The sequence below is a fragment of the Heptranchias perlo genome, chromosome 4, assembly GCF_035084215.1.
Source record: "Heptranchias perlo isolate sHepPer1 chromosome 4, sHepPer1.hap1, whole genome shotgun sequence".
Taxonomy (NCBI): domain Eukaryota; kingdom Metazoa; phylum Chordata; class Chondrichthyes; order Hexanchiformes; family Hexanchidae; genus Heptranchias; species Heptranchias perlo.
Genome location: NC_090328.1, coordinates 64,190,574 through 64,217,327, shown reverse-complemented (window position 1 = coordinate 64,217,327; position 26,754 = coordinate 64,190,574). Strand labels below are relative to the sequence as shown.

Here is a 26,754-nt window from a genome sequence, read left to right as displayed (position 1 = left end):
GCGGAGAGAGCGAGAGTTCAGTCGGTGAGCGGCGGGAGAGAGCGAGACCAGAGCGGGGATATAAACAGCGCGGAGAGAGCGAGAGTTCAGTCGGTGAGCGGCGGGAGAGAGCGAGACCAGAGCGGGGATATAAACAGCGCGGAGAGAGCGAGAGTTCAGTCGGTGAGCGGCGGGAGAGAGCGAGACCAGAGTGGGGATATAAACAGCGCGGAGAGAGTGGGAGTTCAGTCGGTGAGCGGGGGGAAAGAGCGAGACCAGAGCTGGGATAAAAACAGCGCGGAGAAAGCGAGAGTTCAGTCAGTGAGCAGGGGGAAAGAGCGAGACCAGAGCGGGGATATAAACAGCGCGGAGAGAGCGAGAGTTCAGTCAGTGAGCGGGGGGAAAGAGCGAGACCAGAGCGGGGATATAAACAGCGCGGAGAGAGTGAGAGTTCAGTCGGTGAGTGGCGGGAAAGAGCGAGACCAGAGCGGGGATATAAACAGCGCGGAGAGAGCGAGAGTTCAGTCGGTGAGTGGGGAGAGAGTGAGACCAGAGCGGGGATATAAACAGCGCGGAGAGAGCGAGAGTTCAGTCAGTGAGAAGCGGGAAAGAGCGAGACCAGTGCGGGGATATAAACAGCGCGGAGAGAGCGAGAATTCAGTCGGTGAGCGGGGGGAGAGAGCGAGACCAGAGCGGGGATATAAACAGCGCGGAGAAAGCGAGAGTTCAGTCAGTGAGCGGGGGGAAAGAGCGAGACCAGAGCGGGGATATAAACAGCGCAGAGAGAGCGAGAGTTCAGTCAGTGAGTGGGGAGAGAGAGTGAGACCAGAGCGGGGATATAAACAGCGCGGAGAGAGCGAGAGTTCAGTCGGTGAGCGGCGGGAGAGAGCGAGACCAGAGCGGGGATATAAACAGCGCGGAGAGAGCGAGAGTTCAGTCAGTGAGCGGGGGGAGAGAGCGAGACCAGAGCGGGGATATAAACAGCGCGGAGAGAGCGAGAGTTCAGTCGGTGAGCGGCGGGAGAGAGCGAGACCAGAGCGGGGATATAAACAGCGCGGAGAGAGCGAGAGTTCAGTCGGTGAGCGGCGGGAGAGAGCGAGACCAGAGCGGGGATATAAACAGCGCGGAGAGAGCGAGAGTTCAGTCGGTGAGCGGCGGGAGAGAGCGAGACCAGAGCGGGGATATAAACAGCGCGGAGAGAGCGAGAGTTCAGTCGGTGAGCGGCGGGAGAGAGCGAGACCAGAGCGGGGATAAAAACAGCGCGGAGAGAGCAAGAGTTCAGTCGGTGAGCGGCGGGAGAGAGCGAGACCAGAGCTTACTCTGAGAGCGAGACTCTGAGACCAGCAGCAGTTCGAGGTGACGTCACCAGTCAGAAAGTGACGCGGCACAGGGGAAGCAGCTGATTGGTGAGTAGGTTCAGGTGAGTATTTCTACCGTTTTACTGTAAGTAAAGTAATAAGAAAGGGAAGGTCTGCAGGTTTTATAGCAGGTAGTGTGTTTTTTTTAGTGAACCTAGGTCCCTAGTATAGTTAACATTTTCTAATTTCAACGTAATTTAAAAGGGGTAACTAAGCTAAGGCAAGTCATGGCAGCAGACCTCGCACCAGTGATATGCCCCTCCTGCAAGATGTGGGAAGTCATGGACACTACCAGTGTCCCTGCCGACCATGTGTGCAGGAAGTGTGTCCACCTGCAGCTACTGACCGATCGTATCTCGGAGCTGGAGCTGCGGGTGGATTCACTGTGGAGCATCCGCGATGCAGAGAAACTCGTGGATAGCACGTTTAGCGAGTTGGTCACACCGCAGGTAAAGGGTATACAGGCAGGAAGTGAATGGGTGACCACCAGGAAGAGTAAGAGGTGCAGGCAGGTAGTGCAGGGGTCCCCTGTGGCCATCCCCCTCTCAAACAGATATGCCACTTTGGATGCTGTTGGGGGGGATGACTTATCAGGGGAAGGCAGCAGCAGCCAAATTCCTGGCACCACGGATGGCTCTGCTGCACAGGCTGGGAGGAAAAAGAGTGGAAGAGCTATAGTGATAGGGGACTCAATTGTAAGGGGAATAGACAGGCGTTTCTGCGGCCGCAACCGAGACTCCAGGATGGTGTGTTGCCTCCCTGGTGCAAGGATCAAGGACGTCTCGGAGCGGCTACAGAACATTTTGGAGGGGGAGGGCGAACAGCCAGCTGTCGTGGTGCACATAGGCACCAACGATATAGGTAAAAAAGGGGATGAGGTCCTAAAAGCAGAATATAGGGAGTTAGGAGGTAAATTAAAAAATAGGACCTCAAAGGTAGTAATTTCAGGATTGCTGCCAGTGCCACGTGCTAGTCAGAGTAGAAATAGGAGGATATTTCAAATGAATACGTGGCTAGAGGAATGGTGCAAGGGGGAGGGATTCAAATTCCTGGGACACTGGAAACGGTTCTGGGGGAGGTGGGACCAGTACAAACCGGACGGTCTGCACCTGGGCAGGGCCGGGACCGCTGTCCTAGGAGGAGTGTTTGCTAGTGCTGTTGGGGAGGGTTTAAACTAAAGTGGCAGGGGGTTGGGAACCTGAGCAGGGAGACAGAGGAAAGCGTAACAGGAAGGGACAGAAGGTATGGAGTAATAGGTAAAGTGTTAAAAAAGGAAAAAGCAGGAACTAAGTGTCACAAAACAGATTTGAAAGTTCTTTATCTGAATGCACGTAGCATTCGTAATAAAATGGACGAGTTAACGGCACAAATAACTACGTATGGGTATGATCTTGTGGCCATTACAGAAACATGGTTGCAGGGTGACAACGACTGGGAATTAAATATGCCAGGGTATTTAACAATAAGGAGGGACAGGCAGGAAGGAAGGGGAGTTGGGGTGGCTATGTTAATAAAGGAAGGAATCACTGTAATACAGATAAATGATATTGGGACAAAGCATCAAGATAATGAAACAGTTTGGGTAGAGATAAGGAATAATAAGGGGAAAAAACACTAGTGGGCTTAGTATATAGGCCTCCTAATAGTTGCAACTCTGCTGGAGGAAGTATTAATCAGGAAATAGTCGGGGCAGCTATAATTATGGGGGATTTTAACTATCATATTAACTGGACAAATCAAATTGGGCAGAGCAGCCTTGAGGAAGAGTTCATTGAGTGCATCAGGGATGGATTTCTTGAGCAGTATGTAACTGATCCTACAAGGGGGCAGGCAACCTTGGACCTGGTCCTGTGCAATGAGTCAGGATTAATTAATAATGTCCTAGTTAAGGATCCCCTTGGAATGAGTGACCACAACATGGTTGAATTCCATATCCAATTAGAGGGTGAGAAGGTTGATTCTCAAACAAGCGTACTGAGCTTGAATAAAGGAGACTATGATGGTATGAGAGCGGAATTGATTAAAGTGGACTGGGAAAATAGATTAAAGGGTAAGACGGTACATCAGCAGTGGTGTTCATTTAAGGAGTTATTTTACAACTTTCAAAATAAATATATTCCACTGAGGAAAAAAGGGTGTAAAAGAAATGACAGCCATCCGTGGCTAAGTAAAGAAATCAAGGATAGTATCCGACTAAAAACAAGGACGTATAAGGTAGCCAAACTTAGTGGGAGGATAGAAGATTGGGAAGTTTTCAAAAGACAGCAAAAAGTAACTAAAGGATTGATTAAGAAAGGGAAGTTAGATTATGAAAAGAAATTAGCAAAAAATATAAAAACAGAAAGCAAGAGTTTCTATAGTTATATAAAAAGAAAAAGGGTGGCTAAGGCAAACGTAGGTCCCTTAGAGGATGAGACCGGGAAATTAATGGTGGGAAACATGGAGATGGCAAAAATGCTGAACAAATATTTTGGTTCAGTCTTTACGGTAGAGGACACTAAGAATATCCCAACACTGGACAAACAGGGGGCTCTCGGGGGGGAGGAGCTAAATACGATTAAAATCACTCAGGAGATGGTACTCAGTAAAATAATGGGACTCAAAGCGGATAAATCCCCTGGACCTGATGGCTTACATCCTAGGGTCTTGAGGGAAGTGGCAGTAGGGATTGTGGATGCTTTGGTGATAGTTTTCCAAAATTCCCTGGACTCAGGAGAGGTCCCGGCAGATTGGAAAACTGCTAATGTAACACAGTTATTTAAAAAGGGTAGTAGGCAGAAGGCTGGAAATTATAGGCCAGTTAGCCTAACATCAGTGGTGGGTAAAATTTTGGAGTCTATTATTAAGGAGACAGTAACGGAACATTTGGATAAACATAATTTAATAGGACAAAGTCAGCATGGCTTTACGAAGGGGAAGTCATGTCTGACAAATTTGCTTGAGTTCTTTGAGGATATAACGTACAGGGTGGATAAAGGGGAACCAGTGGACATAGTGTATTTAGACTTCCAGAAGGAATTCGACAAGGTGCCACATAAAAGATTATTGCTTAAGATAAAAAATCACGGGATTGGGGGTAATATTCTGGCATGGGTGGAGGATTGGTTATCGAACAGGAGGCAGAGAGTTGGGATAAATGGTTCATTCTCGGACTGGCAACCAGTAACCAGTGGTGTTCCACAGGGGTCGGTGCTGGGTCCCCAACTCTTCACAATCTATATTAACGATTTGGAGGAGGGGACCGAGTGCAACATATCAAAATTTGCAGATGATACAAAGATGGGAGGGAAAGTAGAGAGTGAGGAGGACATAAAAAACCTACACGGGGATATAGACAGGCTGGGTGAGTGGGCGGAGATTTGGCAGATGCAATATAATATTGGAAAATGTGAGGTTATGCACTTTGGCAGGAAAAATCAGAGAGCAAGTTATTATCTTAATGGCGAGAAACTGGAAAGTACTGCAGTACAAAGGGATCTGGGGGTCCTAGTGCAAGAAAATCAAAAAGTTAGTATGCAGGTGCAGCAGGTGATCAAGAAAGCCAACAGAATGTTGGCTTTTATTGCTAGGGGGATGGAATATAAAAACAGGGAGGTATTGCTGCAGTTATATAAGGTATTGGTGAGACCGCACCTGGAATACTACATACAGTTTTGGTGTTCACACCTAAGAAAAGACATACTTGCTCTCGAGGCAGTACAAAGAAGGTTCACTCGGTTAATCCCAGGGATGAGGGGGTGGACATATGAGGAGAGGTTGAGTAGATTGGGACTCTACTCATTGGAGTTCAGAAGAATGAGAGGCGATCTTATTGAAACATATAAGATTGTGAAGGGGTTTGATCGGGTGGATGCAGTAAGGATGTTCCCAAAGATGGGTGAAACCAGAACTAGGGGGCATAATCTTAGAATAAGGGGCTGCTCTTTCAAAACTGAGATGAGGAGAAACTTCTTCACTCAGAGGGTGGTAGGTCTGTGGAATTTGCTGCCCCAGGAAGCTGTGGAAGCTACATCATTAGATAAATTTAAAACAGAAATAGACAGTTTCCTGGAAGTAAAGGGAATTAGGGGTTATGGGGAGCGGGCAGGAAATTGGACATGAAGCTGAGCTCGGATCGGTCAATGCCCTGTGGGTGGCGGAGAGGGCCCAGGGGCTGAGTGGCCGGGTCCTGCTCCTACTTCTTGTGTTCTTTAGATTTGTGGTTGGGATCAGATCAGCCATGATCTTATTGAATGGCGGAGCAGGCTCGAGGGGCCGATTGGTCTACTCCTGCTCCTATTTCTTATGTTCTTATGTTAAAGGCAATAATCATATCTCCTCAGAGCTTATGCTTTTCTAAACTAAAATTTCCCAGCTTGTTAGGCCTGTCCTGGAAACTGGGGGCTCTTAAACTACTTATCAATCTAAAGATCCTCCTTTGAACATTTCCCAGGGCTTCTACATCTCTATTATGTATCATAGTAGGTACAGCACAGGAGGAGGCCATTCGGCCCATCGTGCCTGTGCTGGCTCTTTGAAAGAGCTATCCAATTGGTCCCATCCCCCTGTTCTTTCCCCATAGCCCTGTAATTTTTTTCCCTTCAAGTATTTATCTAATTCCCTTTTGAAAGTCACTATTGAAACTGCTTCCACCACCCTTACAGGCAGTGCATTCCAGATCATTACAACTCGCTGCGTAAAAAAATTGTTTTCTCCACATCACCTCTGACTCTTTTGCCGATCACCTTAAATCCGTGTCCTCTGGTTACAAACCCTTCTGCCACTGAAAACAGTTTCTCCTTATTTACTCTGTCAAAACTATTCATGATCTTGAACACCTTTATCAAATCTCCCCTTGACCTTCTCTGTTCTAAGGAGAACAACTCCAGCTTTTCCAGTCTCTCCACATAATTGAAGTCCTTCACCCCTGGTACCAGTCTAGTAAATCTCTTCTGCACCCTCTTTAAGGCCTTGACATCCTTCCTAAAGTGTGGTGCCCAGAATTGAACACAATACTCCAGCTGAGGCCGAACCAGTGTTTTATAAAGGTTTAGCACAACTTCCTTGCTTTTGGACTCTATGGGCTCGATTTTTGGACGTCCGAGCCGGCGGGTTCGTGGCAGGGGGGGCTTTGAAAATCGGGGATACCCGGGGCGGGTCCGGAGCCCAGCTCCAACCCGCCCGCTTCCGGGTTCCCCAGTGACGCGCTTAGATGCGCGCGCAGCCCACGCATGCGGGACTCCCGCTGGCAATTAAAGCTGGCGGGATCCCACTTAAGGCAATTAATTTAATAGTTCAGGTCATTAGCAGACCTGACTTGTAGGATATTTTAGGAGGGGTGGGATTTTCAACTAAACTGAGAGTGTTTCCCCTACTGGGGGAAACACTCCCAGTTGAAATGGACGTGTTGCAGCCACCAGCCTGTGGCAGCTGCAAAGGTCCATTTGAAGGTTGGGGGGGGTGCGGGGGAGACCCTCACTCATTGCAGGAGGCCACTCTGTCGCTTTGGAAAAAGTTTGATCTCCACCACCCTCCTCCTAACATTAAATTCACCAACTTGCAACCTCAACCCCAGTGTGCAGACAAATTTACCTACCTTGCGGACCCCCACAAACATACATCTTCTGGATGGGGGCCGCCGTAGCTGCAGTCATGACCTCTTCGGAGGACGAACAGCCTCGCCGGCCATGCTGTCCACCTCTGACACGTGGAGCTCCACAACACAGTGCTGTGACACATCCACCTGCACAGCAGGAGGGAGGGCAACTGCAGAGAGAGATGCGTCGCAGAAGGCACTACCCTCACCACAGGGTCCACAGACCGAAGCTCAGCTTCCTGGACCTCTCTGAGCAGCAGTGCACACGGAGGCTCAGAGTCACTCGACATTCATGCCGAGCTGCTCCTGGCTGGCCCGAGCACCATCTTCTTACCTGTCACTGTCAAAGTCACCACTGCCCTCAACAACTTCTCCTCCGCATCCTTTCAGTGTGCCACCGGAGACATCGCCGGCGTCTCTCAGTCGTCTGCACAAAAGAGCCCTGCAAATACAGCTACACCCACTCTGCAGTGACACAATGGGTGGCATCAGGTGTGGGTCTTCATGGTGATCCTCAGGAAAGGGCATTATTGCGCAAAACAGACAGGATTTTCAAAGACATGGCAGTAGTGGTGATAACAATTTTTTAATGATTTTTTGCAAAACAAAGGAAAATAAATCAAAAACATGACATTTTGTCTTACACCCTTGTGCATCCCCTTTGTGCTCACAAAACCTTCGCCTTACGTTTACGGGAACCCCTACGTGGTGCTATCCCTGTGGCTTCAGCAGAGGTAATGGCAGGTTGCTCTTGTCCATGCCCTGACCAATGAGATGCTTTGCGCAGACGCCCTCTGGGTTTCGGTGACCATGAAGGCCCCTCCAAAGACTGCTCCACCTGCACCCGTGCAGGGGCAGACTCGGCCACCTGGAGAGGAGGCAGCATTGCGGGTACTGGTTGAGAGGGAGGCAACAGGTGAGATGTGGGAACGCTTTGAGTGGTGTCCCCACTTCCATGTCCCCTTTCACCATCATCCCTCTCCTGGCCCAGGCCCACTTCACTCCTTCCACCCTGCTGGACAACAGTTTGGAGGATTTGTGTGAAGCCTTGGAAGGCCAGTTGTAAGGTATCTGTCAGGTTGATTAAGGCGGCAGAATGTTGCTCACCCTGAAATCGAACGGCTGTTGTCAGGGCCTGAATGGACTCATTGTTGAGCCGTGCTTGACGCTCGATGGAGGCTAGCCTTTCCTCCATCGCAGACATTCCCGCACCTACCCGCGCACTATCTCAGAGATGCCTCCACGTCCCTGTGACAGTATTCCACTCATGCAGGAGTTGGACTCCTCCATCCTCTGCGCAATTGTGGAGAGTGCGCGTGGCAACTGTTCCAGTACCTCGGCAATGTGCTGCTGGCCCTCGGTGACTCTCCTTTTCACGGCTGGCCCCCAGGGTTCAGCATCTGGGTCCAGCTGAGCAGAGCCTGGAGAAGAGTGCTCCCACCGACGCGGATTCTCCATGGCTGCCCCTGCCACCAGGGTCTGCTCGTGCTCACGTGCGTGGTGACTCACCATGTGCAAGCCCAACTAAGTGAGGACGGGGACCCACCGAGGTGTGTGTATCTGTGCTGGTGGATGCATGGCTCAGATGTGATGATGGACCCTCAGAGGCCGGCAGGTCCTCTGAGGAATTGCCCTCCGCAGTCACGGCAGTCGCAGATGGCCCTGCAAGAGAACAGAAAGCAATATTAAGCATGTGGACAGATGTTGAGGTGCTGCAGATGCCAAGTGATGCTAAGATCATTCGCTATCATGAGTGCTGAGTGTTAGATTTCTGTCACCAGCCGTTTGTGCGCTCCCAGTCTCGACATCCGCCACTGTCAGGCACTCCAGCGTGCGGTTTATTTTGAGTTCCTGTTGCTCCGCATCTGTTAAGGCCACCTGGTGTGGCGGGCCCCCTCCGGTCCGTGCCCTCTCCCGGGCATTCTGGCATCTCTTCTCCTATCAAGGCAAAACACAGAGGCGTGATTGAGTGATGGTTGCATGGTGACCCGCTGCATGCATTGGTGTGGGTGGGGGTGAGCGTGAGGGAGATGCATGGGAGGGTGCGTGTGAGACATAGTTATGAGATTGTATGAGGATTGGGTTGCGTGGTACTGTTCGAATGGGAACTGGGGCGGTGAGTACGTGCAGACAAGGTGAGGATGATAGTTGAGTGGATGTGAGGAGTGATGCGAGAGCGTGTGGTGGCAGTGCAGAAGGAGTTGTGTGGTGGTGGAGGTGATGTGGAAGGCGGAGTGTGGGAGAATGCGTAAGTATACTCACTTTGGCTGACCTGGTTAGGTCATTAAATCTCTTCCTGCACTGCACCCAGGTTCTGGACACATTGCCGCTGCTGGTGATCTCCTCGGCCACCTCCAGCCAGGCCTTCTTGGTGGTGGAGGGAGGACACTTCCTCCCATCCAATGGGAAAAAAATTTCCCTTCTCCTCCTCACCCCATCGAGCAGCACCTGGAGTGAGGAGTCAGAGAACCTTGGAGCAGCCTTGCCTCTGGCCTGCTCCATGCTCCTAAATTGGTTCTTTGCTGCAGGAGGAGCATTGGAGGACTGCCCCTTTAAATAGGGCTCCTCCTGCTGACAGCCTGTGATGCAGGTGCGCAGTGCGCCCGTTGCGCAGGTCTAGAACGGGAAACCCGGAAGCCAAGGTAAGTGCCTTCAATTAGGCTGCGATCACGTGCGAAGCACCTTGATTTCACTGGGCGTTTTACCCACACGCCCAGTCGACCCCCTGCTGCCAACTCGCCTCCCTCCTAATATCGAGCTCTATGTGTCTATTAATAAATCCCAGGATTCCATATGCTTTTTTAACAGCCTTCTCAACTTGTTCTGCCACCTTCAAAGATTTGTGTATGTGCACCCCCAGGTCTCTCTGTTCCTGTACCCCCTTTAAAATTGTACCATTTAGTTTATATTGCCTCTCCTCATTTTTCCTACCAAATTGCATCACTTCACACTTCTCTGCGTTAAATTTCATCTGCCATGTGTCTGCCCATTTCACCAGTCTGTCTATGTCCTCCTGAAGTCTGTTACTATCCTCCACATTGCTTACTACATTTCCGAGTTTCGTGTCATCTGCAAACTTTGAAATTACACTCTCTATACCCAAGTCCAGGTCATTAATATATATCAAAAACAGCAGTGGTCCTAATACTGACCGCTGGGGAACACCACTGTATACTTCCCTCCAGTCTGAAAAATAACTGTTTACCACTACTTTCTGCTTTTTGTCCCTTAGCCAATTTTGTATCCATGCTGCCACTGTCCCTTTAATCCCATGGGCTTTAATTTTGCTAACAAGTCTGTTACGTGGTATTTTTATCAAATGCCTTTTGAAAGTCCAGATATACATTAACAGCACTACCTTCTTCAACCCTCTCTGTTACTTCGTCATAGAAATCAATCAAGTTAGTACTTCTAGATGTGCCCTGACATAGGCCTTATATAAAGAAATGATTGTGTGTCTCGTTTTATACTTAATTGACTTGGCATTACATCCTAATACCCTATTGTTTCACAATAGCCTTACGTCACTTGCCATGAATGTTCAATGACTCATGTTTGAGGAGTTAGTTTCTATTGCCTTCTATTGCCCCTTTCACATCCTCAAGATGTTTCCAAGCACTACAAAGCTAATGATTCATTTTTTGGAGTGCAGTTATTCTTGTTTTGTGGACATCACAGCAGCCAATTTACACACTACAAACAACAATGAAGTGAACGACCTGTTGATCTGTTTTGTTGGTGTTGATACCGGAACTCCCCGTTCTTCTTCAAAAAAGTGCCATCGGATCAGAGCGGGATTTGAGCTCACAACCTTCTGATTCAGGGATCTTGCACTCACAGTGCCAAGCACTGGACAAATTTTGGAGAAGCAGATTAGATATATCAATGTTTGGATTGAAAAAGGGAGTAGAAGGGAGGGTTTCAGATACCTGGGACATTGGGCCAAGTTCTGGAGCAGTGGGAAGCTCTAAAGACCAGAGGAACTGCACCTGAATCAGAATGGTACCAATGTTCTTGTAGAGAGAAATAAGATGGTGGAGGAGGATTTAAACTAGTAAGATGGAGGTGCAAACAGAGCAGAACCAGAAAAAGCAAACAAATAGAGTGTTGGAGGTAGAAAAGATACAGAAGCTGGATGTTATGGTGCAGGGCAGGGGTTGGTTGCTGATGCACACAGTGAAATAATCACAAAATAAATGATAATGTCTGGGGGTTGGAGAAATGGATGCCTCAAAGGTCTTCATATGAATTCTAGGAGTCTCAGGAATAAAATGTGAGACCTGAAGGTCTTTGATGGATTGTAAAGCTATGATATCATAAGCATTACAGAGACCTGGATTAGCATTGACACGACTTGTATAAGTGTATAGGGGTACAGATTACTTTGTAAAGATAGAAAAGACAAACTGGGAGGGTGTACAGCTTTTTATGTGAAAGGAAATGAGCTAGACTTAGTTAATAATCTAATAGTAAGGGAACATTTATCTAACAGTGATCATAATATGATTGAATTCAATGTTAGGTTTGAAAAGGAGAAATGTAACACAGTTACTAAGATTCTAGATTTTGGTAAGGTTAACTTTAACGGGATGAGACAGAGACTGTCGACAACCAACTGGTCAGAACTGTTATCGGGTAAAACTACAGATGAACAATGGGAGGTGTTCAAAAAAGAATTTAGCTTAATACAGGACCAGTATATAGTCTAAGGGGCAAGAGCTCTACTTAGCAAATAAAACAGCCATGGTCGACAAAAGAGGTGAGAGATAACATAAAACTAAAGGAAAGGGCATACAAAAGTGCAAAGAATAGTGTAGATCTAGGGGACTGGGAGAGATATAAAGAACAGCAAAGTAAAACAAAAAAATAGTAAGAGCTGCAAAAAGGGAATAAGAAACTTGCGAGGGATATCACGATTAACACAAAAAGTTTTTACAATTACATTAGAAGAAAAAGGGTAGTCAAAGGTAATATGGTCCCTTTAAAAACAGATGTGGGTAATATTGCAAATGAAAATAAAGAAATGGCAAACTTGTTGAATAATTGCTTTGTGTCAGTCTGCACAGTAGAGGAAGAAGATAATATACCTGACATTCCAGGTAAACTAATAATGAATCAATGACTGGAATTCACTAAAGTTAACATAAGGAAGATAACAGTATTAGAAAAAATAATGGCACTAAAGACTGACAAATCCTCAGAACCTGATAGTTTCCACCCCAGGGTTTTAAAAGAAGTAGGTGAGGGAATTGCAAATGCTTTAGCCATAATCTTCCAAAGCTCTCATGATTCAGCAATTGTCCCTTTAGATTAGAAAATTACAAATGTAACTCCATTATTTAAGAAAGGTGAGAGAGAGATAAACCAGGAAATTATAGACCTGTTAGTCTAACACCTGCTGTGGAGAAGTTATTGGAATCTATAATTAAGGACAGGATGACTGAGCACTTAGAGAAATTTGAGCTGATTAGAGAGAGCCAACATGGATTTGTAAAGGGTTGGTCATATCTAATTGAATTTTTTGAGGAAGTAACTAAAATAGTAGACAGAATATCTATGGATGTAGTTTATACGGACTTCCAGAAGGCATTCGATAAGGTTCCACGTAAGAGACTGTTAGCTAAAATTAAAGCTCATGGAATTTAAGACAAATTATTGACCTGGTTAGGATATTTGTTAGGCAGTAGAAGTCAGAGTAGGGATAAATGGTATGTACTCAAATTGTAAGGAAGTGACTAGTGGTGTCCCACAAGGATCTCTGCTGGGACCTCAACTATTCATTATATTTATCAATGACTTAGTTAACACAATAGAGAACCATATATCCAAGTTTGCTGATGACACAAAAATTGGTGGCATAGTAAGTAGTGTAGACAACAACAACTTGCATTTATATAGCACCTTTAACGTCGTAGTAGACGGGAGTATAAAATTACAAAGAGACATTGATAGATTAAGTGAATGGGCAAGATTGTGGCAGATGGATTTCAACGCAGGTAAGTGTGAGATAATCCATTTGGGATCAAAAAAGGATAGATCTGAGTATTTTTGAAATGGTGAAAAGCGAAGAACAGTGGAGGTCAAAAGAGATTTAGGGGTCCATCTTCACAGATCACTAAAGTGTAGTGGTCAGTTAAAAAAAATCAAAAAGGCTAATGGACTGTTAGATTTATATTTAGAGGGCTAGAATATAATGGGAAGTTTTGCTACAGCTGAACAAAGCCCTGGTTAGACCACATCTGGAGTACTGTGTACAGTTCTAGGCACCACACCTTAGGAAGGATCTATTGGCCTTGGAAGCAGTACAGCGCAGATTCAGCAGAATGTGACCAGGGCTCCAAGGGTTAAATTATGAGGAGAGAGTACATAAACTAGGCTTATATTTCCTGGAATATAGAAGGTTATGGGGTGAATTGATTGATGTTGTTAGGATTTTGAAAGATATTGATAGGGTAGAGAGAAACTTATTTAGCTGGTGGGGCAGTCTCGGACAAGGGGACATAACTTTAAAATCAGAGCCATGCCATTCAAGAGAGAAGTGAGGAAACACTTCTTCACAATGGTGGTAGAAGTGTGGAACTCTCTCCCACAAAAAGCAGTGGATGCTAGCTCAATTAATAATTTTAAATCTGTGATCGATAGATTTTTGCTATTAAGGGATATGGAGCCAAGGTGAGTAAATGGAGTTAGGATACAGATCAGCCATGATCTCAGTGAACGGCAGAACAGGCTCGAGGGGCTGAATAGCGTACTCCTATTCCTATGAAACTTGATTATAACAGACATGGACCGAGCTGATCTACATAAGTTGGAGACCTTGTGGATAGGGATGAGAGAGATACAAGGGGAAATTCTGGGTGTCTGCTACAGATTACCAGGACAGGAGGACCAAAAACTTTGTTGTCAAATAAAGGTCAGAAGCAGTTGTTACAGGTGACCTCAATTTACCAGGGATTGATTGAGAAATACGTAAAGGCTGCAATAGGAATGAAAATATGATGCGACATTGGATTATTACATAGAATAATTGGCCAAAGAACCTAAGTAAGCAGGGTGTTATTGAACCTGATATTAGTAACATCTAGCAGATGGTGGGTCAGAGTTAGAGAATACCTTGCCAGCAGTGACCACAATATGGTTGAGCTTATGGTTAGGGCTTACTATGGAAGAAAGAATAAATACAAAAGAAACATTCAACTTTAGGTAGGCAGATTTTGAAGGGATGATGAGTAAGCAAAGGAAATTGGACTGGAGAGCACCGTTAGAAGAGAAAAACATGGGAGAAAATGGATTATGTGTAGGAATACTGTACAAAGAGTATAGAGTAGCTATATACCACAAGGAAAGAAAGGAAAAGGCTGATGTGGGCAACAATAGAAATAACATGGGATTAAGGGCAAAATAAATGTTTCTAAAGTATAAAACTATGGGTAGCATTGTGGACGGAGCCAGATATAAAAAACAAGCTAAAGGAGGTTAAGAAACTAAAAAAAAGGTGAGGACGGGGTAACAGAGAATATTAAGAAATGTCAAGCATTTCTATAAATATGTTTGCAGCAAGCAGAAATAAAAGAAATGGTGGGGCCATTGAAAGATCCCCAAAATAACATTATCAGTGGCCAAGGAATAACAAACATGTCAAATGAATACTGTACTACTTTTCTGTATTCATGGAACAGACTGTAAATTTTATGGGAAGGAGGCGGTACTGAAAGAATTAGAAATTTCACATAAGGCAGTCACTAATAAGATGAGGAAATTAAAGAAAACAAGAGTCCAGGCCCGATGGGATTCATACAAGGATACTTTAAAGTGGCCTGCAAAATTGGTCATGTCCTTGCCACTATCTTCACAGAACTCTTAGAAATGGGAGTAGTGTCCAAGGATTATAAAGTGGCTAACCTGGAAATAAGTTTTCAGATGATACCAAATTGGGTTGGAGTTAAACAAGACATGACAGGCAAACCAAATACAAATGAATTTGGATAGATCAGGAAGATGGCTGAGGAGTGGAAAATGGCATTTAATGTGGACAAGTGCAAGGTAGTGAGGCTAGGGAAGAGCAAGAAACTAAATTGCTCTGTGTTACAGGGCACAACATACAGAGGGATCTGGGGGCACTGGTGAATAGCTTATTGAAACCAGCAGTGCAGTATGCAGCAGTGTTAAGGAGAGCCATCTAGATCTTGGGATGTATAGCCTGAGGAATAGAGCACAATTCCCTGGAGGTGATCATGATTTTGTAAAAGGCATCTGAATAGCAGTTGAATGACCCCACAAAATTATAAGGGGTTTTGACAGAGCAAGTTGGGAGAAACCATTTCCTCTGGCAATTGGGTCGGTAACCAGAGGTCATAGAATTAAAATAATTGGCAAAAGAACTAGAGGGGAAATTAGGAGAAATGTTTTCACATGTAGGGTTGTTAAGATCTAGAATGCGTTAACTGAAAGGGTGGTGGAATCAGATTCCATAGGAAATTTAAAAAGGCAATTGGACATGTACTTGAAGAGGACTAATTTGCAGGGTTATGGGGAAAAAGCTGGGGCGTGGGACTAAACTAGTAAGCTCTTTGAAAGAGCCGGCACAGGCATGATGGGCTGATTGGCCTCCTTTCAGTGCTGTAAGATTCTATGATTCTATCTGGTATACTGTGTACAATTCTTTTTGCCATAATACAGCAAGGACATCCAGGCATTGAAAGCAGTACAGAAAATGGTAACCAAATTGATACTTAGCTTATGGTACCTGAGCTATGCTGAGAGGTTGAAGAGCCTTCAGTTGTCTTCTCTGAAGAGAAGGCTCAGAGAAGACATTATTGAAGTATTCACAATCTTTAAGGGAATAGATAAATTGAACCTCAATGTGTTTGAGATTCCCATATACTCTATGAAAGGCTCAAGCTCAGAAGAGAAAAAGTGTAGACATTTTCAGTTTCACTACTGTATATAGAGGGCAATGCATGTGGGAATGGACTGCCCAGGGAGGCAGTATGGAAGAATTGAATTGGATAGATATGGGTGAGATATTAGTTTTTTGGGATTGGCCAGATAGCTTTTCTGGTTCTATGAACCTCTGGTAGATTTGACAAATCACGAAGCAACTAATTGAATAAAATGATCATGAGGTTACCAGCAATCAGTCAGATTGCTAGAAGGAAACACCACACCAGGGAGTAATCAGCTTGCTGGAAGATGGTTCATGTGCACACTGATTTTTTTTTAACATTGATCTTTAAGTAAAACTGTCCTCTTAAAAAAAACTTACATTGCTGCATACAGTTATAATATCTACGATCAGGCTTTTGTAAGAACTGGTGTGTTTAATAAGTATATGTCAGCTATAATACAAGGCGCTAATCACACAGTACAAATGATTCATTATTTTTCATCAGAAGATTGCACAGGTGACCTTCAGTTGAACTTCTGAAAATGGTAATCACTGGCGATAACTCAATGATTCATGGGTGTTGCATATAGAATTCTGGCAGTAACTTCAACTGTTGAAAATGTAAATTTAATAAATCTTCTAGACTATTACTAACAGTTTTTCTTATTGTGTTTCTAGCCTGTGGTGTACATGATAGAACTCCAGGAAACAAACAATGAAAATCGACCTATCCAAGACTGTGTGATAGTAAATAGCGGCAAGATAGATGTTAAAGAACCTTTTGTGGTTGAAGTAGACGATGACGAGTAACAGGATAGCACACCACAGAGTCTCTTAGGAATAACAGATGATGTGCAAAGATGACAGTTTGTGGTTACTCTGATCAAATGTTTATGTTAATGATGATATACCAAAGTGTTCTTTTCCTTTTTATGTCCGACTTCTTAAGCAAAAAATGACTTGGTATGTTTCGAAAAGTTACCGCACAATACAGAGGCCTAGAAATTGGTCCGCACAGCGCCCGTTTTTCAGCAAGTAACTTAACTGAATGTGGAGCTGGGAAGAGCAGGGGTGCTCCTTCCACCGCACGTTAAAGGAACCGATCAGCGATTTCCCTCCCCCCCCCCATCGCCACCGCTCCCCTATTTCTCCCACTCCTGACCCCCAAGCTCTACCGTTCCTGATCCATTTACCTGAGGGCCACTGCGACACTAGCAGCGGCCTCATCTTGACTCCTCTTCGCTGACAGGCTCTCATCATCTCCAATGAAATAAGGACAGAGACCCAATTTGGGGGAGCTTCGGGCCTCAGCATGCAGGCACAAGGAATTCAAAAATGGGTGCCCCCGAATTTCTGGGCCTATGTGTTTAGTATGTTTAGTACAACTATAAGCTTGCAGAAATATTTTCTACTGTTCCCAGTTGTATACACTATTCATCACTTTGTTGTAGTTAAGCTTTTATGAAAATATATTTCACAAAAACAAGTATGCTTCTTGTAAAACACCAAGATAATTAAAGTTACATTTGCAAACTAACAGATCAACTACAATGAAAAATGTTTGGTCTCAGCCAAACATTTTAAATAAAATAATTGCAAAAGTTATTTAACTGTTGGTCTCAAAACTGCTAGTTGAGTGGAAACATCTGTGGTGTATTTGACCTGGGATAAACCTGACTACTAAAGAAATTAAACTGAACTTTTGTCATCAATGTTAAACCTTTTAATGTGTTCAGGTCTGATAACACACATGTCAGAATGAGTTTCTGAATGTAATGTTAGTTAAGTGTAAATAAGTGGTCTGTCTTTGGTTTGCGATGAACTTATCTGCTGAAATTGGATTGAATTTTTGTTGTCCATGTTAGCTCTTTACTGTGATCATTCCTGACAACGCTGGTGTATGACTTTCTGAATGATAACAGAAGCCCATTTGAATAAAGGAGTATTCATTAAAATATGCACTTGTAATTCTAATTGTTTAATATTTCAGGGAAAGCCAACCCAAAAGGAACTTTCTTCCCCCAAAAGGCTGTGGATGCTGTGGTTCAAGATTGAGATAGATAAATTTTTGTTAAGTAAGGGTATTGAGGGATATGGAGCAAAGGCGGGAAAATGGAGTTACGGTGCATGTCAGCCACGGTCTAACTGAATAGCAGAACAGGCTTGAGGGGCTGAATGGCCTACTTCTGTTCCTAATGTTCCTATGTACTTTTAATGGAGGTGATGAACCACAGATTAAACTTCCAAGAAAATAATGCCTTGAAATGTCTCTTTGACTTTCTAAAAATTCAAAACCTCTAGGATATCAGTCTACTATTACAACCCTTTGAGGCCCTTTCTGCCTGTTCAGGTGGACATTTAGGATCCCATGGTACTACTTGAAGAAGAGCAGTTCTCGCATTATCCTGGCCAATATTCATCCTTCAACTAACAGCACCACAAACAGAAATAAATCTCATTTACTGTTAGTGAGGTTTACTGTATACAAATTGACTACTTTTGTTCGCTTACATAATAACAGCTCAACATTAATTCTAATGCTATGAAGTGCTTTGTGATGTGAAAGGTGCTATAAGAATGTAAGCTCTTTCTTTACAATGTACATTAGTTAACCTTGTAATATTTCAAAAATGACATTTCCAAGGTCTCGGCAGCAAAGCACTCATCATGTTTCATAAAGTATTTGGATAACTTTGTCTATACTTAAATCCATAGTCTTCAATTCCATTCTTAACCACCTATTGATCCAACTCTTTTTTTAAAAGTAGTTAATTGAAATAGCATTAACTATTTTTGATTGGCATTTATTCCACTTATCTGCTGTTATTTTGGAGAGAAATTAAATTTCTCTTAATCTCTCATCTTGCTTAAGCATTGTTAATTTTGTGCTCAGATCCCCAAGTACTGCATTTACAGTATATGTTAAATAACTTGTTTCGGAGATACAATACAATGCAAATAAGTTCAGTTCTGCTGGTGTCTCCTCGTAACAGAGAGTTTTAAGTCCTTGAATCATCCTCAATACTCTTCTCTTCATTAAACCAATGTCCTTTTGAAGGCCCACAATTTCTAAATATGCTGCACAGTTACAATAACTTGTTTTGACTTAAAATCAAATGCCTTAGAAATACATCCCAGTATTTAATTAGCCACATTGATAATTTGCTTTCATTCACTTTTAGTGACTGGTTGATGAAGTAAAACAGACAGGTAATTCACATTTTATGACAAAGTTCAGACTATATTCTTTGATCCTAGATCTGATTGGTTTGCTCAGTTTAAACTGCAGATGGCTGTAATGACATAAATACCAGGGTTTTCTGTGACAGAAAACTTCCTGCACCACACATTGTGGAGATTTTGATTTGATTATCTATGTGAATTGTACTTAACAATTTGGTTTTATAGCTCCACAGACAAATATATATTCCTTATGTATATAATGCCCCTGACCTTCTAAGTTTAACTGGATTAATATAGGAAGTATGGTTTGGTTTGATTGTTCAAGGAACCACCTATATCTAATTGGAATGTTGCATGATACATACGGTTGATTCCTGCTTGTAGCACACCTGTACTGGTGGAGTGGCCTGTTGACCATGCTGGATTTGACAGGATCAACTGATTTAATCTCAGTATGTTCCCTGCGTTGCTTGAGCCTTCCGGGGTGGGGGGGGGAGCAGATTGACTCATAGAATCAGGAGCATGCAGCCCTTAAAGAGTTGCTGCTCAGAATTAATGCGATGTGGCTACTGACAGGATGGGGGGTGTGGGCTGTAAAATTCCCCCAGCCCTTATAAAGGCTTGTTGGCCAGGGGCTGCAGTAACCTCAGATTCCCAGCTGCTGACACACAGGCAAAAGCAACTTTTGAACTGAAGTAATCTGAGTTCAGTCACTGGCCTGAGCTGGCTGGAACCGGTTTGAATTAGCTAAGTTTTGTGAAAGACAAAGGAGATGTGATAAGACAAGTCCTTATTTAGAAAAGGAGTAATGAGGTAATGCTACCTAAGTCCTTGGGACAGAGCCAATGAGGAGAAGACACAGACTAGGGGAGCACGCCTAAACCAACGGGAGAGAGACAGCACAGCTTGAAGAGATAAGATTCGGAAAAAGAATGAAGAATCTGGGGCGTGGAGCCAGAGCGAAGACTCCGGAGACCAACCATCGCGGAAGTGGAAGAACCTACGTTAGGGATGTAGAGATGACGTCGAGAGAGAGAGAGAGAACGGAACGCCTGGCCAGCGTCAGCTCTCCTTTTCGGGTATTATCCTTTATATTGTGACCACTCAGGGAGTGTCAGAGAAACCTAGTGGGTGTGCGTTTAGATCCTAGTTTGGGTATAAAACTGTATAACCTGGTGCAAACTGCATGTCTATATCTAACCAGACATATAAACTATATGTATATGATCTAACGGCGTGAATAAAGCGAATTGAGAGTTAAGAGAGAATTGACTCTTCTCTTTGTACTAAGCCAATAACCGTAACCGGTGACTTCCGGTCAACAGGCTGAAATTGGTTTTGTCTTGTCATAAAACTTTCTGTATCAGCTCAAGCAACAGAAAACAGAATCAAATATTTGTTAGCCTTTCTAAAAGCTGTATGGGGGTGGGGGCAATGGTAATCAAAAAGGAAGGCAAATTCAATGTTGAGCTAAAAAAGAGTCCATCGGCAAATGCTGAAGCCCCCAATCCTGTCTGATGGCTGGTGAAGTAAATATTTTGGTGCATGACGTGGGTGCGAGGGGGCTTGCTCTGAGTAGCACTCCAGGGCACCCTCCCCAGAGGACAGTAGTGCATCATGTTTGGTCATCGATGTCATGGCATTGAGTGGAAAAGGAGATAAAAATGCTGGGCATGCTGACTAATGAAGCAGTTACCTTTTTGATGGATGTGGGCAGCCTGGTACCTCATATTGGAGTGCTAACCAGGAATGAGCCATAGGCATAATAACTGAAGGCAGTGTTGATCTTACCAACCACTGGTAGTGCTGCCCCTTTGTGGCAAGGTTGCTGCAGGTGTCTTTGCTGCAGATGGCACGGGTCTGTCTGGTTGACCTATCGCAAGTTGAGGCAATTGTTTGGATTACTGGTATGTATCAAAGTCTACAGATTGATTTGGGGCCTGCTGACCGTCATACACTGGCATACACCTTCTACCACCTCCACTATTAAATTGAGGTGCTTTACAAATAAATTTCTAATCATGAGTGAGAAAAAAATGGCCTCCAAAAAAAATCAATTTGCAATACAAATTCCAGAAAAATGGAGAACGTGCCTAACAAAAACACTACACTATATAGACACTGTAAATAAAGAAAAAAACCTCCAAAGATTATTTAGGAACTCCTGCACCAATTGAGCTCTTTTCCCATTCCAAATAAGCTTACAGTGAAAATAGCAAACAAATACAAATACCAGGGATTTGGATTTGTTGTTTATTTAAATATTTTTGCATTAAATCTAGAGCCTTAATGAGGCTCCTGCAGGATATGGGTACAAGCACTTTGGCTCACAAATAATACAAGAACTTGTAGCCCAGAAAGATGTTGGTGCACGGTCCTCTCTCCCACTTGTGTACCTACTGTCCTGGCACATAGGACTGGAGGATCGTCATATGCTGAAATAATTTTCACAAAGACTGCACTTCAAAGCAAACAATCAGTTTAAGTTGAGGTTTGTGATTTATATATTCAAATTTAGTTTTTTTCTCTGGGTGGGGGGGAAGAGTTCAGGTTAAGGGTGCTAATTTGTTTAATGAGTCAACAGAAATGTTTATATTCTATCTGAAACATTAACCCTTTTTTTTTCTTTCAGACCATGTGTATTTGCACCATTTGATGTTTATTTCAGATTTCCAGCATCTACAGTTTGTCTTTTACATTGCTTGGAGGCATCATCAAATTTTGTAGGACTAGAATTACCCTCCTTAATTTTGTTTATAATTTCTTTATGCAGCAAAGGACCAAGAACAAGCCTCTGGGAGCAACACTAGTCACTGCTCCACAGAATGCTTTTTGTTTTATCAATTTCTGCTTTTTATTGCTAATCCAGATATAAATTGAGTTAGCTAATTTGCCATTAATTTCAAGAGTCTTCATCTTCTTCAAAAGAATCACATGTGGAACTTTACTGAATATCTTAATGTTCAAATAAATTATATCTACTGTGTAGCCCACTTATGACAATTTAGTTACTCCGTCAAAGAATTCTAATAAACTTTTCAGGCATGATCTATTGCTTTTGAAACTATACTACTATCAGTATTCATCGAAATGCTATGTCCCATAAAATGGATGTGAGCATTTTCCTGACTAGTGATGCTTACCGGATTTGTCTCCATTTGACAAGTGTTCCCTGGAGGAACTGAATTTAGGTTCTTTGTCTGGTATTTTTTTTAAATTCGTTCATGGGATGTGGGCGTTGCTGGCGAGGCCAGCATTTATTGTCCATCCCTAATTGCCCTTGAGGAGGAGGTGGTGAGCCGCCTTCTTGAACCGCTGCAGTCCGTGCGGTGAAGGTTCTCCCACAGTGCGGTTAGGAAGGGAGTTCCAGGATTTTGACCCAGCGACGATGAAAGAACGGCGATATATTTCCAAGTCGGGATGGTGTGTGACTTGGAGGGGAACATGCAGGTGGTGTTGTTCCTATGTGCCTGCTGCTCTTGTCCTTCTAGGTGGTAGAGGTCCTGGGTTTGGGAGGTGCTGTCAAAGAAACCTTGGCGAATTGCTGCAGTGCATCCTGTGGATGGTACACACTGCAGCCATGGTGCGCCAGTGGTGAAGGGAGTGAATGTTTAGGGTGGTGGGTGGGGTGCCAATCAAGCGGGCTGCTTTGTCCTGGATGGTGTCGAGCTTCTTGAGTGTTGTTGGAGCTGCACTCATCCAGGCAAGTGGAGAGTATTCCATCACGCTTTTACTTCCAATATTCCTACTGGCCATTTACACCACAACATTACAACATCTTGGTCATTTCCTGAAAAGGTCAGCAGATTTCAGAGGCCACAAAATTATTTTCTGAAGTGAGTCACTGAAAACACTCATTTTAAAATAAACGGAGAGGTGGGCAACATAGTAAAAACCTGAAACAAAAACTTAGGGCTCATGTTCTTAGCTGATGTTTTGCCCATTCTCAATCAGGCTGTTGGATATGGTTCTTTATAACATTGGGATGTTCTATCTTGGCTGAGGGGGCAGTTTGGCTCATCTACAAGAAAAGCAGCTAAGGCTGTCCCATGCAGCTTCTAGCTATCACATTAACTGCAGCTGTGGAGAAATCTGTAGTGAAGATTCCCAGTCCCATAAACAAAATTGAAAAAAAAGTCCAAAGTAAAATTTAAAGTATGCTCACACTGAAAATGAACCAATAGGATGTAAATCATTCATATATTGTTTAGTGCTGTTCAAATTTATTACATAAAACAACTGATTGAAAAAAAGATATGCTTTACTTATTCAACGAAGCTTTAACAAGATTACAAACTTAAGTATAAAGGGCTGCAGTGTAATTTACAGATAAATATTTTTTCATTTCTACATAATTAAATGCAACTAACATTTCTAGCTGAAATGTTTATTTACAATAACAGTTTTGTACTAATTAGAGTTTTTCCAATGGAAAAAAAAGCTAAGACATAAAGTGGAAACAGTTTCCAAACAATGAAGTTAATGCTCTTGACTTTAAAATTCAAAAAGTATGGTTTTTACATTATTAAATAACGGGTTCCATACTCTCATGGTTCACAATGAAATTTGTCACACATTCAATGGTAAACATTTACACATTTAATATATAGAAGTTAATGCAATGAGTTATGCAAAAGTTAAAAAGTAATTAGTGTATTAAGCTTCAAATGTACATCCTGCCAAGGAAAATCAATCAGAACTGACAGCTTCTTATAAAAAATGTGCACCTCTAATAGTTGTTACTGTTGTGGTTGGGTCTCTTGAAATGCCTTTTTGTTGTAGATTCTGCTCTACCTTAGCTGAAGGTATGGATAGTATATCCCATGTAGAACACCTTCAATAACTACATTTGGGAAGTCATCTAAGAGATCACAAGAGAAAGACAAGTCAGGTCCATAGTTAACACCATTACTATCAAAATCAAAGTTATGCTTGAGTTTTGTTTACTTCAATGTATTGGCGAGGTTGTGGGACCATTGCTCAAGATGATAACTTGAATAATCAACAAAGCAAAGCAGAGTGTTGAGCTGCATTGTCAAATCAGCACGGTGTAAGTCTGGGGCCGTCATGCTGAAGCTGTATAGTGCTCTGGTCTGGTTGCATCTTGAGTTCTAAGTTTTGTTATGGTCACAGGCACAAAGGAAATAATCCTTCACTTCTGAATAAAACACACAGTTTGATTTTTAAGACCAATCAAGGTTTATTAGCAGGCTTGTAGGCCCATTGTTCAGTCATTCATTTGAGTGCTTGAGAAATTATTTTCAAAAATAATATCCTCAATGGCTCCATTTCCTTGTCATTTGGGATTTGAAAATTATTACTGCTGTAATAATTCCTTCAGCCAATAAGAATATTGTAGCAGAAGTGAAACATTAAAAATGTCTTTGAAATTCTGCAACTGACCCAATTTATTAAATAGATTTAAAAAAATTTGGGATGACTTAGGCCATCAAGGATATCCCTCTAGTTTGATAACTCTCCGTCATTGTATCTAATTGTATTTTAAATAATCCATTATTTTGTCTTGTTTTTACTATAATAAAGATACACAGTGGAGAGAGAAAATATATAAAATTAAAACTATCACCCAGTTCTGCTCCTTCTTCACCTCCGTGGATCAGTGGCACAGTGTGGGACCAAAAAGGTCTCAGGTTCAATACCTGGCCTGTGTTGATTTAACTAAACTCTGCTAGGGTGGATCCTGGATGACACAATTTACTTCATCACCCCTGAGATAGGGAGAGTGGGGGGGGGAAATCAAACATGTGGGGCATGATTTTTACCAGGAGCCGGGAACTCAGCGGGTGGGTAGATAATCGCGTGGGAAACCCGGAAGTAAAGTCAGCGCATCGGAATCTGCGATCGCAGCTAAATTGAAGGCACTTAATTTTACTTCTGGGTTTCGCGTCTCCAAGCTGCACAGTGGGCGTACTGAGCACCCACATGACGTGATCTGAAGTCCATTTTTTAAATGCAAAAATGAATTTTGGAGGAGAAAGGAGGAAATACAGAAATGGATTCAAGGAGAGCAAAGGTAGGAGCCAGGTTCTCGGATGCTTCACTGGAAGTACTGCTGGGTGCTGTGAGAACCAGGAGGGAGGTCATTTACCCAAGTGATCGGAGGAAGAAACCTGGTTCTGCCACCAGGAAAGCATGGCTGGAGGTGGCAAAAGAGGTGAACAGCAGGAGCATGGTGCCCAGGTCTTGGCTGCAGTGCAGGAAGGGGTTTAATGACCTAACCGGGTCAGGAAAAGTGAGTACATTTGCTGATTCACCCACATCCGGTGAAATGCAACAACACCCCCATTCTCATTCTGTGTTAGCACAGCTACTCCATCTCATCATTCCTCACACCCACTTAAATTTCAGCATCAATCATCCTTCACTTTCTATGCACTTCCTCACCTCCCCATTTATTCACCGACCACTGCCACTCACCCGAATCCTGATGCAATGTGATGCATCTGTCCGATAGTCACCCTCTGATATATCTGTATTATAGTCAGCCTCACCCATAGCAATGCAATCATAGGGTGAAAACGTCACCTTCAGTCACTCACGGGTCTGTTCTTTCTCCCCTTGTAGGAGAAGAGAGCGCAAAACGCAAGGGAAAGGAGGAGGACTGGAGGTGGACCACCACAAATAGTCCAGCTCACAGGTGCAGAGGAGGAGGCCATGGAAATAAGTTGCACCGTTGCATGCCTATCCGTTGGAGATGGAGAGACTGGCAACCCACAGATGGCTGGTGACAGAACTTTAACATTTTTCACGGACATTATGAATTGATTTTATCAATGATTGAAATGTACCAGACCTCAGTATGGTCACTGGAAAGATTGTCACTTTTCCGATGAATAACTAATATCTGTTTTCTTCCAGGGCCTTCACGCCTTCAAAAGAAAGGAGCCCAGATGGAAGAAAGCGATTCCTCAGAGGATTCCATTCCTTCTGAGGGTGCACCATCACATGACATACAGCCATGCACCAGCGCAGATACTGGCACTTCGGTGGGTTCTGTTAGGCAGATAGTTGGGTTGTCACTTGGTGATTCACCACTCGCAAGCAAGCACGGGCCAACACTGGCAGCAGGGACAGCTGTGGAGAGTCTGCATGGGGCGGGGGGCACACTTCTCTCCAAGCTCTGCTGAGGTGGACACATTTGCTGAACACCGGGGGTCATTGTTGAGAATGAGAATGATTGAGGTACAGCTCCACCTTTGCGAGGTATTGGAAATGGTACCACGTCCACTTTCCACAATAGCGGATAGGATGGAGGAGTCCAACTCCATCGCTAGTGGATTGGTAGAGCAGGTCAGTGTGGGAACATCTTTGATGGAGAGAACGGTAGCCTCCACTGAGCTTCAAGCACAGCTCTCAACTGAGACCATGCAGGCCATGACAACGGCCATGCGGGCTCTGGATGGCAACATGTCTGCCTGCTTACTTTCGCTGTGGCCTTACAACGCAGCACATCTGCTCACCGGCAGAGTGGTGGGAATGATGTTGCACTGGCCTGGGAGAGGGATGATGGTGAAAGGGAACATGGAAGTGGGGATTCATCCGTTGCCCCCTCCTCAACCAGTACCAGCAATGCTGCCTCCTCTCCAGATGGCCAAGTCTGCCCCTGCACAGGTGCAGGTGGAGCAGTCTTTGTCGGGGCCCTCATGGGCTCCAAAACCCAGAGGTCGTAGGCCGAGAGCATCTCAGCAGTCAGGGCATGAATTTGAGCAACCTCTGCTGAAGCCACAGGGGATGTACCACATAGAAGCAGT

General features: G+C 43.9%; 2 protein-coding genes across 6 annotated transcripts in view; one reads left to right on the top strand and one right to left on the bottom strand.

The window, feature by feature from the left end:
- Window positions 1-17,756, top strand: part of LOC137320978 (peptidyl-prolyl cis-trans isomerase C-like) — a 33,561-nt gene extending 15,805 nt beyond the window's left edge. For all 3 annotated transcript variants that reach the window (XM_067983037.1, XM_067983034.1, XM_067983035.1), the window contains one exon: window positions 16,478-17,756. In XM_067983037.1, the coding sequence (XP_067839138.1) occupies window positions 16,478-16,609 (132 nt within the window). In that variant the 3' untranslated portion in view covers window positions 16,610-17,756. The remainder of the gene's footprint in view (window positions 1-16,477) is intronic.
- Window positions 17,757-23,295: 5,539 nt separating this feature from the next.
- LOC137320977 (sorting nexin-24) overlaps window positions 23,296-26,754 on the bottom strand; it is a 246,321-nt gene continuing 242,862 nt past the window's right edge. For all 3 annotated transcript variants that reach the window (XM_067983030.1, XM_067983032.1, XM_067983033.1), the window contains one exon: window positions 23,296-23,843. In XM_067983030.1, coding sequence (XP_067839131.1) covers window positions 23,773-23,843 — 71 coding nt within the window. In that variant the 3' untranslated portion in view covers window positions 23,296-23,772. The remainder of the gene's footprint in view (window positions 23,844-26,754) is intronic.